Raw genomic sequence first — 11,657 nt, 5'->3', positions numbered from 1 at the left:
TAGATAGATAGGTAGGTAGATAGATAGATAGATAGATAGATAGATGGATAGAATTATATTTATTTAAGGGCATGATCTGGCTCTTCAATTATGATATAAACAGGTTCATACCAAACAGTCTTTGAGGTGTGTGGGAATTTGACGTAACGCATGACTGACATTACAATGCAAGTGAGCTTGTAAAATATTTCTGCTCAGGTAAAACCTGTTTAGGCACTCCCCAAAAATGCATCTTCTGTTTTGATATAGGAATGCTTGCCCCAGGACAGTAACTGTCTGTGTTTGCTGCAGACTGTGGCACCTATATGACGTCAATAATTACATAACATTTCAGTGCAACAACCATTACACCAGTTCAAGCCGAACGAAAGCACACGCGCCCCAGCTGCACTGCGCTCCCCTATTCTCACTGATAGAGTGGTACATCCCAGCACCTCTCCTCCTCCTCCTGCTGCTGTGTCCTCCATCACTCCATTTCCTTTGATTCTGTTTCTCCTTGAGGACGGATTCAGGCCTTCCTGCAGAGCGTATCTCTTGGTTTCTCATCCTCCGTCTCTCCACCCTTCTTTGAAAAGAGGAAGAGGTGAGCAAGGGTTACAAGGCATCATAAAGAAGGTATGTTCCATCCATCATTATCTTTCTGAGCAGACGTATATCCATCAGAACTGGAAGAGAATGTGTTGCGCTGCTGTGGCCTGTGCAGCCGTCATAACAGCATCACTACAGAAATCACATCCATCACATGATATTTTTAATCCATCTTCCCAGGTTATACATTCTCTGCATGGTTCTGCATAGCTTCAGTCCTTTTTTGTGATTTTAATTATTTTTAATGTACAGTGCTCCCCTCCCTTCCACCGGCCCTGTATGACTCATGCAGATTAACAGGGATATTTCTGTATGCTGCAGATCAACTATGCATGTTTAATGCCTCAGAACCATAGTTCATTGTGTTTGGTGGATGCAAAAGGTCACATCTGTAAGCTACATGACTGTTGTTAAGAGTTACTTGTCACTTTTGTCCCACACACTGTAAAAAAGAGCTTCTACGCACAAAAGACGCATGCATGCTTTTTAAGGAAGCAACAACTAATGGATGCTGCCCTTTGGCTGTCTACAATACAAACAAATACAGCATGTGACAGTCAGTAGGCCACTGCATATACACTAATGTCATTGCCATATCAAGGTCAAATACTCAAATGTTTCATGTGATATAATTCTGTTTTGGGTGACATATTCACATTTTTTTTTCCATTCCAAACCCATGTGCATTCTTCTGTGGAATACAAAAGGAGAATTTTTAAAGACTCTTCAGCAGCTCTTTTTCATATAATGCTAGTTCAGTCCACTGCTGTCAAGAAAAAACTATAAAGAAATAAATATGAGAAAATGTGAAATTATTAGAATTTTACCAGCATATGCTTTTGTGATTTATTTTTATTTTTATTTATTTTTTTACATTTTTTCTATTATTTTAACATTCTGGATATCATTTTTACATATACTACCATTCAAAAGTTTGGGGTCAGTACTTTTTTTTTTTTTTCATCATTTAACAATGATATGAGCCTTTTCAAAATTCGGCCTTTATAATGTTACAAATAACTGCTGTTCTTTTGAACCTTCTATTAATAAATAAAATCCTGGGAAAAATATATCACGGACGGTGCACAAAATATTAAACAGCACAACTGTTTTCAACATTGATAATAAGAAAAGTTTCTTGAGCAGCAGATCAGCACATTAGAATGATTTCTGAAGGATCATGTGACACTGGAGACCGGAGTAATGATGCTGAAAATTCAGCTTTGCATCACAGGTATAAATTAATTAAATTAATTAAATTAAAATATTTAAAAACAGAAAACAGTTATTTTAAATTGTAATAATATTTCACATTTCTACTGCTTTCACTGTATTTCTAATCAAATAAATGCAACCTTGTTAAGACTTTCAAAAACATACCTGACCCCAAATTTTGAACAGTTGTGTAGGCTACATGGAGAAATTTAGGACCTCAAACTCTCCCTCTTCATTATAATTCTATTTCCAAAAGAAAGCTCAGGAAAACCTGCAGGACTCCTTGACCCCTTGATCCCACTCCCACATGGAAGCAAAAGCCAAAGGAGCATCAAAGTCTGCCTCTAAAGCAGAGAAGAAGGAGGCACCGCCACCGCCAAAGCCAGACCCCGTCTCTGCTGAACCCGCAGAACCCGAGAATCCAGCAGAAGATGGAGCAACCAATCAACAGGGGGCGGCGGAGTCCGCAGGATGTAGCTGTGAAGCCTTAGAAAGTTTAAAGCCTTTCCTGATTGGAGGAGCTGTCATAGCACTTGGAGCTGTATTGGTAGGCGTAATCTTATTAGCCAAGAAAAACTGACCCAAGGCCTATGATTGGTTGTTAAACAGCGGGGTTGATTAGTTTACAGACTATTTAAAGTTTATATAAAGGGTAGGGGAGTCACTAGCGGGGTGAGCATACATCCTCTTTGTCCAGAACTTATCCTGGCCAGGATTTCTAAGTTGCCTAAAATGTCCGGATTTTGGCTTTGTTTTCCTATTGTTTTCATACTTGCCGAAAGTTATAATTAAAAAGTAGTTTCACCAATAGCGTGCAGGCATTGTACTTAATCAACCAATCGTGGCACACGAGAAGGCGGGATCTACAAAGAACGGTCAAAGCAATGCAAATATAATGTGTGAGAACTGTAGAACACGTCAATAGTAAAAACACATCCAAAACCATGACATTTTAGGCAATTTACAAATCCCAGCCAGGTGACGTCTTGGAAAATGAGTACGCGTGGTCACCCTAGTCACTAGGCATCTTAATTTTATGCTCTACTTTAATTTTAGTGCTTGTGGTGACGTTCCTGCCTGCTATTAAAGCAAGCTAGATAGGCATTTAGGCCAAACACTTTTCATATAACATTCAACGCCGTTGTAGCCAATGCACATTTACACCAAAACTTTCATCCAAGTCACTCTACCTGCTGGCTGATGCTCAAAAACATCCTCATCCATGCCATAATGTTGATATATTACCAATTATCCAAAAATATTTCAGTTTTTCAAGCTGGACTTAAATCCATAACTGCCAACTGTAAGATACAATAACATTAAGATGCATGATTCAAGTTTAAAAATACAGAAGTTTTCTGTCTTTTATGGAAATTAAATGCTATTTGTGTCTTGATACCAATAAAAGCAATTGGTTTCATAATCAAATGCTTGTGCAAATCCATATGTAGCTACATATCAAGCCACTGACATCTATTACAGTTAGGCCTGTATTGTTGAGAGAAAGTGTAGAAATGTAAAGAAAATCTCAGTTATTTCAAATATCATATGGGTTCATTTTGTATTTGACATCACTTGCCATCGACCAAAAACAAGTGATTCAGTAATTCAATAATCTTGCCTGTGAATTGCATACTGTAGACCATCTGTGCCATTTCAAAATCTTCATTTCTTGTTTGAACGACGTTGACGATTTTCTTAAGTGGGCCAATGGAAATAGATGCGTGATGCAACATAGATGCAACGTAGATTATGACGGCTCTCGGCCAACAGCTTCAATTTCGCTGTTACACTATTATTATGAGCGCTACACAAAACAATCCCTAAATGCATGCAGACACAAACAATATACACCCACACGTCACATGACATACTGTTACAGAAAATGACATTTTCTTTAAAGTGCGTATATAATGCAATAATTCAACTAGAACTCTGTATTTAAAAGAAAGAAGACTGTGTATTAGTTGTGATACTGATGGTAATGATGTGAATGAGGATGTGGCAACATGGTGGTTGTCTTGGTGGTGGTAATGATGAGTGATTATGATTTTATTTGTTTGTTCTAATGAAGTTTACCTGTTAAATGTGGCCCCTTTCCTCCTGCCATATGTATTTATTTTGCACACAACCTCGCTTGCTGCCTTTCTTCCTCGTGTGAATTAAAACAAGATGGCTCCCTTGTGACTTGATGACCTTATTAAAGGACAATGAACCATATTTTCCCAGACCCGGTGTGCTTTTTCCCCTCTGGTTATTTTTAGACAGAATTCAGTACTTGAATCCAATTTTTTTCATACGTGTGACAGATTTCTTTGCTCTTTCCTTTCTGCAAAAAGGTGAAACAACAACAAAAACATATAAAGGTCAGAGGTGATGCAAAATACTTCATCAAAGGGTTAAAATTCAACCATCAATGGCCTTACAAACATGAATGATTTTGATAACTGTGATTTGATAGTCCTGCTGCAATCCTACACAAATGTTTTAAGTTAGTATTTGCTGAATTTTACATTATTACATTCAACTGCTTTTTAAATTCATTAAATTAATTGTTTTATTCTGTTGACAGCCCTAGTTTTAAACACTAAGAAATTATTTTATTCTACTGGCAGCCTTGGTTTTTAACAGTACGAAACAAAAATAAAATAAAACAATATAAGAATTATGTATAAAGGATAATCAATGGCTAGCTGTGCATTAAACGAATTGAATGCACGACGTGGAGGCGAAGAACCACCCGACGCGCAGTGGAGCTACACATACACATACACACACACACACACACACACACACACACACACACACTGCTGTTCAAAAGTTTGGGATCATTAAGATTTGTAATGTTTTTAAAAAAAAGTCTCTTCTGCTCATCAAGGCTGCATTTATTTGACAAAAAATACAGAAAAAACAGTAATATTGTGAAATATTATTGCAATTTAAAATAATGGGTTTCTATTTTAATATGCTTTAAAATGTAATTTATTGCTGTGATCAAATCTGAATTTTCAGCATCATTACTGCAGTCTTCAGTGTCACAAGATCCTTCAGAAATCATTCTAATATGCTGATGTATTATCAATATTGGAAACAGTTTTGCTGCTTAATATTTTTTTGGAACCTGTGATACTTTTTTCAGAATTATTTGATGAATAATAAGTTAAAACGAACAGTGTTTATTCAAAATAGATATATTTTGTAACAATACAGTACACTACCGTTCAAAAGTTTGGGGTCAGTAATTATTATTATTTATTTTTTTTAAAGAAATGAAGGCTTTTATTCAAGGATGTGTTAAGTTGATAAAAAGTGATAACTATTACTATTAAATTACATTGTTAGAAAAGATGTCTATTTAGAATTTTTTGGCATCAAACGTCTGAAAACCCCATGTCTGGATAAAAGAAGCTTAAAAGGCTCAAATATAATTTTATGTGGACTGCGTAATTTTCATCTGTGTTGTTTACAGTGATCTGGTGACTTTAACTCACACTAATTATTGCATTTTCTCGCGGAACGCTCCTCATAACCACGCTTCCGCCCGCGCGCATTTGACTCACGCGTCGCGGAAATGACGCATCTGTAATGCGTTTGTTTCAAGCGTCTCAAGAGGAACGCGTGTTTGCCCGCGAGACTGTTTAGGTAGCGTTTCTTACACTTTTTTGACATCTTGAATAATAACAATAACCTGCTCTCATTTTAGTTTAGTTATGGATTCTCAAAGGAAGTTTTCTCGAGCTGAACGGCTCTATTACACATTTTATGTAGAGCTACTGTAAATCTCTAGGCTAACTTACTCCTGTGAAGAAGTGCAACAATACATGTGTATCTACATCTGTTACTGAGTTTTGTATCGTTTTCGTCTCTCTCTCTCTATAATAGGTCATATTTACAGAATAAAATTGTCTGTTGAAAGTCTTATTGGAGACACTTATATTAATTAATTGATATAATAAAAACGTTGTTTATCTTAATTCAAAAGCTTGATATCTGACATACAAATGGAAATCCAGCAATTGCTAAGAAATCCTTATCTGATAGTCATGTACAACTGGAATTGTCTCGTTAAAACCTGTGGAAACCCTGTGAGTGTTTTCTAATAAATGCTTGCTTTTTCTTTGATTCAGTCCTCTCGTCCTTTACCATGATCATCCCTATTCGCTGCTTCACTTGTGGGAAGATTGTTGGGAACAAATGGGAGGCATATTTAGGTCTTCTTCAAGCAGAGTATACAGAAGGGTGAGTTCATGAAATTTCCACTTGGGTTTGATTTCTCGGCATGCTTCAGATGATAAGAGTGGCTTAAAACTGAATCTCACTCTGCTCATTTTCACAGTGATGCTCTTGACGCTCTGGGTTTGAAGAGATACTGCTGTCGCCGAATGCTTCTGGCTCACGTGGATCTCATTGAGAAGTTGTTGAATTATGCACCGCTGGAGAAATGAGGAGCTTTCTGTGCAACTGAAGATGAAAATCCCACTCGGCCTCTCCTCATATTTTCAAAGACTTGATCCTAATGGAAGACATACAGGCATGGGCTTCGACCCGGGCATGGCTGGTTCATTAGACTATATCTGAAGTAAACTTATGATGTTGTATTGTTGTTTATTTGCATTTTGCATAAAGATCGAAATGTATCTCTTGTGGGGTTCATTACATATCACAATAACTTAGAGGTAACTTGGTGTTATCAAAACATTGAGGAAATCTAATGGGTATCTGCTTTATCAACTCCACAGTTTTGATATTTGAGTAAAAAAAAAAAAATCTGATAAAAATAATACTTAGCCTAAAAAAATGCAATTTGTTATTATTCACCCTCATTATTTTCCAAATTGGTGTACTGTCATTTATTTCTTTGGAACACAAAAAGAGGATTTTCTCAGAAATGTTTTGCTGCTCTTTACTGTGTAACTGGTTCATATTGACACATCTGTCAAGTGTTTGCCATTAAACGTTTATCATTAACCAAAACTCAAAAATATTAATCAAAATAAAGCTGAAAACAAAATATATATATTAGATGAAAAACATTAAATGAACATTAGAAATACTGCCTTGCCAAAAAGTTTGTTTTATGAAACTGGAAATAAAAACTAAAACTGAAATTAAATTAATTAAAACAAAACAGTAACAGAAAAAAATGGTAGTAGTATATTTCATACCAAAATAACTGATGTTAAAGAATTGTTGATAAATGTATTTGAACATAAATGTACTCATAGCCTATTTAAGTATGAGTAATACTTAAATCAAAGTATATATAAAGTATATATGTTTTCTCTATATTTCTACTTATGTATTATTTCGCATTATTGAATTTTCTGTTTTTCTTATATTAGTGTTTTATTTCATCTCTACTGTGTAATTCCTATGTGTGTCCGTACTTTCTTCTGCACTGGAAGCTCCTGTCGCCAAGACAAATTCCTTGTGTGTGTAAACATACTTAGCAATAAAGCGACTTCTGACTTATATGTAATTTGGATTTTGAAGAAAAATTAAACTGTAAGGAGTAAAAATATTAGCCTTACGTTTTGGAATGTAATTAAAGTTGATTTATTTTCAGACATTAAATAGGTTTTTGCTTATTAATTATGCGTATAATAAACGGTAAATAATTAATATGGGACAAAATTACTGTTTATAATTAGTAACACTGTTCCTTTAAAAATTGACATAAAGCTGTGAACTTCCATCTGCTTTCACAAGTGCTCACTGAAATGCAATCCCTAGGAAACAAACGGTAGCTTACAATTGGTTTACCTTTATTAAACACGTGCCAGCCAAGTAGTCAAGGACAAACTCGAAGGTTAAAATATCTGCACGACACAGAAAACAAAGAACGATTCAAAGCAACATTCAAATAATATTCAAATAAGAAAATGGTCTTGACCTTACCAACATGGCGACCGCTGCGCGCGCTTTGATTGTGAAACAGTTGCATAAACTCTCCTTCAAAATAAAAAAAATTGTCAGCCAAACACCTGATCAGTCACACATCACTGAAGATACTGCAAGATAACATGTTTTCAGCAACCGTCGCACGAAAGGTACGTTTGTTTGCTTTGCATTCTTATGTGGCGACAGGTTTTTAAAGATCTCATTTGACCTCATGTGTTTGCAGTGAGATCGTGAGATCCTCTGTTTGCAGCCCATCATCACACACACTAATTCATATCTAATATACAACTAATATATAGCATCCAAATAAACGCAGGGGCTTGGAAAAACTGTTTTGTTGGATTTTTATCCTGTTGTCTTATTTTGACAGAGCAAGGTCAGATGAGGACGTTAACAACACTAACTACTCTGAATTCACACATAAGACCAGTTTCACTTTTTTTTTAATACTAGTAGTTTACATAGATTTTTTTGTTCAGAAGGCACTGTCCTGAGCAGGTATGTTTACTTGTTAATGAACATGTAATGTTACAGATTCTTCACCGCCTGAGACCTACTGTTTTGTATGTTTTTTTTTTTTTTTTAAACAAACCAGGGTTATTATAGTTAACCAAAACTATATTTTCTCAGGTTGTTCTTTCTGTTTGCCGGACATCACTGCGTCCAGCTGTCAGCACAGTGATTTCTCGGGGATACCGCGGTGATGCCCCAGAACCGACCATCATTGAGATCCCACTGCCTCCGTGGCAGGAGAGGACAGGAGAATCCCTGGACATCAAGAGAAAGAGACTACTGTACGAGAGCCGCAAGAGAGGCATGCTGGAGAACTGCATCCTTCTGAGGTCAGCAGGTCAAGAAGACGTCTTAGATAAATGCCAGACCGCAAAACTTACTCTAGCAGGCAAAGTCTTGGCAACAACATATAATATTGTCTAAGTGTATCTAAGTAACTTATGTTCAGGATGAATTGTAGTGAGTTGTATACACTGAATACTGCCGACTATTTACAAATATAGTCATTCCATTCCAACTAAAACCATAAAAAAACTTTAAAAAAATGTATTTTAGGTAGTTGTAACATTTCTCATTTTCATTTAGTGTATTTTGATGTATTTGTCCATTAAATCATAATAAGTAAAAAAATTTTATTCAAATAGTTTATTAGTAAATGTTGATATTAAGGTTAATAAATGTATTTTTCATTGTTAGTCCATGTTAAGTAATGTAGTTAACTAATGTTAACAAATGGAACCTTATTGTAAAGTGTTACCATTATTATTAACCTTTTTTTAAGTTTAAAACCAAATTTATAAAACGGATAGTTCCGATCCTTGATTCTGATTGGCTGAGCCACATTCAAAGTTGTTGTAAATGACTCTACAAACATACACCTTTGTTTACTTTGTGTTGCTTGGCAACCACTTTGTTGCAACCACAACTGTTTCTGAGGAACTACGTTGTTTGGTGGAAGAATACTGTTTTTATTAATATCATTACACTTTATTTGCTCTGTTTACTACGTATATGGAATAACCGTTTTATAAAAGCAATAAGCCGCTTCGCGTTGTGCCGAACAACGCCCCTTAGCTGTTATAAATTCACTGTAAACCACAGCTTCTTGGGGCTTATTGCTTTATTAAGCATACTACTTATTACTATATAATATAGAATTACTCTGACTGTTTTTGTTACCAGCCTTTTTGCTAAGCAGTACCTGAACACAATGGGTGAACCTCAGCTAAAGCAGTACGACAGACTCATCAATGAACCCAGCAACGACTGGGACATCTACTACTGGGCAACAGGTATGAATGAACGGATAAACTAAACAGATAGAACAGATGAACAATGGTTTACAGCTCTGCTCGGGCATTCAGATGAAATCTAAATCGTGTGTTTGACTTGGATTTTGTCCATTGATGTTTTCTTTGCAATGATGTGCATTGTTGTGTCATGCACAATAAGACCAGGACTGTGTATATAATAAGTAAATGGGGTCTAATATGAATTTGCACACATTTCTAAATATGTCTTCCTCCCATCAGAGGCTAAGCCGACACCTGATGTGTACCAGAGCGAGGTGATGGACATGCTCAAAGAGTTCGCCAAGAACAAGGACATGGAGCAGCGTCTGGATGCCCCTAATCTGGAATATCTGGACAAGAGCAATTAAAACTCACCCTTCTGTCAGAGACTGTCATAGCAAACCTGAAACTGAACTCACCTCAGACACCAGACCTATTCAAAATCATTTTAAAGGTTCCTGGGATTAAATATTTCTACAGTGACTATAAAATGCACATTATATATTGGACAGTTTGCATGCACACGTAAATAAAATGTTCAACAACTTTTGTCCTCACGGATCCTTGGATTCATATTAATAAAAAAAAAAAAATATATATATATAATTTAAGTTTATTTAAAATTTATTATAATTGCATTAAATTAAAATAAAATAAATTATATATAAACTATTTATAAATATTATAATTAATAAAAATATATAAAAACTGCAATTCTGATTTTGAATAAACACTGTAGAAGTGACTGTGATTTGAAAATACCAGTAAACTTGATGTTCTACTTGATGACTGTAGTGTTTATGTCTTAACAGGTTTAGAACAACTACAGGAAGAGTATTTTTTTTAAAGATTATTTTCTGTTAAAGGTGTCATATTATGCCCCTTTTCACAATATGTAATATAAGTCTCTGCTGCTCCCGCCCCCTTTTCCAGAATAGAGCTGCGCCATTGCAGCTCGAGACCTGCTAAAAACATCTGATTTGGTTCTGATTATCATGTTTATCGCGCTGAAATCATGCTTTTTAAACCATATGAGTTTAAACTTCTGTTATGCGGTTTTCTGAGCGCACACATCCGAAGCACACGCACAGAAAGCGGCTGTCACAGCATGCGAGTACTAAACTAAGTTCTCATTCACACACAAGTTTACGTTAAAAACACACGAGTTACAAAAACAGTCGGTTATGTCTGTGAAGGTAAGCAGCTGAGAAATAAATCGCATGTTTATTTTAGATCTGTGTAGCAATATACAGTAAATAAATAATTCCTTGGTTGGTAGATGCACCAGGGACCTGATTATAGCACTTAAAACCTGGAAAAGTCAGATTTTCATCATATGCCACCTTTAAATATATTATTTCTGAGTGTGTTTTTTCCACATGAGATGACATGGAGCAAGTTTGTGTCAAGTTAATTTGATAAAAGGTTTTGCAGTACTTTGCTTCATGCATTGAAAAGTTTCCAGCGTGAATCATGTTATTTTCTTAAGCAGCTCAGTTTTCAACAAATTAGGGTATATTCAAAGCTCATGCACAGGGTTGTGCTAATGCACCATTCAGCTCTGATATCGCTGAACAGACTAGACTGATTGCATCTGTTTGGGTTGTTATAAATTAAAATAAATGACATTGATTTGTCCATACACAAGATGTGAGACCCTGAGCCTTGAATTCAAGATTTAAAAGGGCTTTGTGCACAAAAGAGACCTGATGAGATCTGAAAGGTGCTAAAGACACCTCAGACAAGAATGTTGTTGTTGTTGGTCAGAAATATTAACCCAAGATGTATCTGGACATTTGGCACACTTAAAAATGTCTGAATGCCACTGCATTTTGTTTTTCATTAATGCAATGAATGACATGCATATCTATATATAACGTGTTTTAGTCTCTACCAGAAGATGGCAGACTTTTCCTTGCTAATAAGATGAATGTAAAGAGATGTGCAGCTTCCTCCCTGTTGAAACGCATCCAAGTATTTTGACTAATGGGGTCTTTGACATCATCCAACACTGCCGTGAATACTGAGGTACACAGCCGTCAAAGGGCATGCGGTTTGATGGCAGTGAGCTTGTAGTCATGACAGTTTTCGCCTTTAAGCGAGCACTGTCCCACATGTGTCTGTACCTGTGTACCCTGCATTTCTGAA

General features: G+C 35.9%; 2 protein-coding genes across 2 annotated transcripts; both read left to right on the top strand.

Annotated features, from left to right (window-relative positions):
• The first annotated feature begins 5,355 nt into the window (after positions 1-5,355).
• Positions 5,356-6,440, top strand: LOC107733939 (DNA-directed RNA polymerases I, II, and III subunit RPABC5). The gene is made up of 3 exons (XM_016545792.1): positions 5,356-5,445; positions 5,931-6,042; positions 6,140-6,440. Exons 2-3 carry the CDS (start codon positions 5,948-5,950, stop codon positions 6,246-6,248), a joined length of 204 nt encoding a protein of 67 aa, XP_016401278.1. The 5' UTR covers positions 5,356-5,445; positions 5,931-5,947; the 3' UTR covers positions 6,249-6,440.
• Positions 6,441-7,518: 1,078 nt separating this feature from the next.
• On the top strand, positions 7,519-10,056 carry LOC107733941 (succinate dehydrogenase assembly factor 2, mitochondrial-like). The gene is made up of 4 exons (XM_016545795.1): positions 7,519-7,853; positions 8,335-8,546; positions 9,400-9,509; positions 9,750-10,056. The coding sequence occupies exons 1-4, from the start codon at positions 7,827-7,829 to the stop codon at positions 9,875-9,877; spliced, it is 477 nt and encodes a 158-aa protein (XP_016401281.1). The 5' UTR covers positions 7,519-7,826; the 3' UTR covers positions 9,878-10,056.
• The last annotated feature ends 1,601 nt before the right edge of the window (positions 10,057-11,657 follow it).

The sequence above is a fragment of the Sinocyclocheilus rhinocerous genome, unplaced genomic scaffold (genome assembly GCF_001515625.1).
Source record: "Sinocyclocheilus rhinocerous isolate Xijiao unplaced genomic scaffold, SAMN03320098_v1.1 scaffold760, whole genome shotgun sequence".
Taxonomy (NCBI): domain Eukaryota; kingdom Metazoa; phylum Chordata; class Actinopteri; order Cypriniformes; family Cyprinidae; genus Sinocyclocheilus; species Sinocyclocheilus rhinocerous.
The sequence above is the reverse complement of the archived record's forward strand: the minus strand, read 5'-3'. Positions and strand labels throughout refer to the sequence as shown.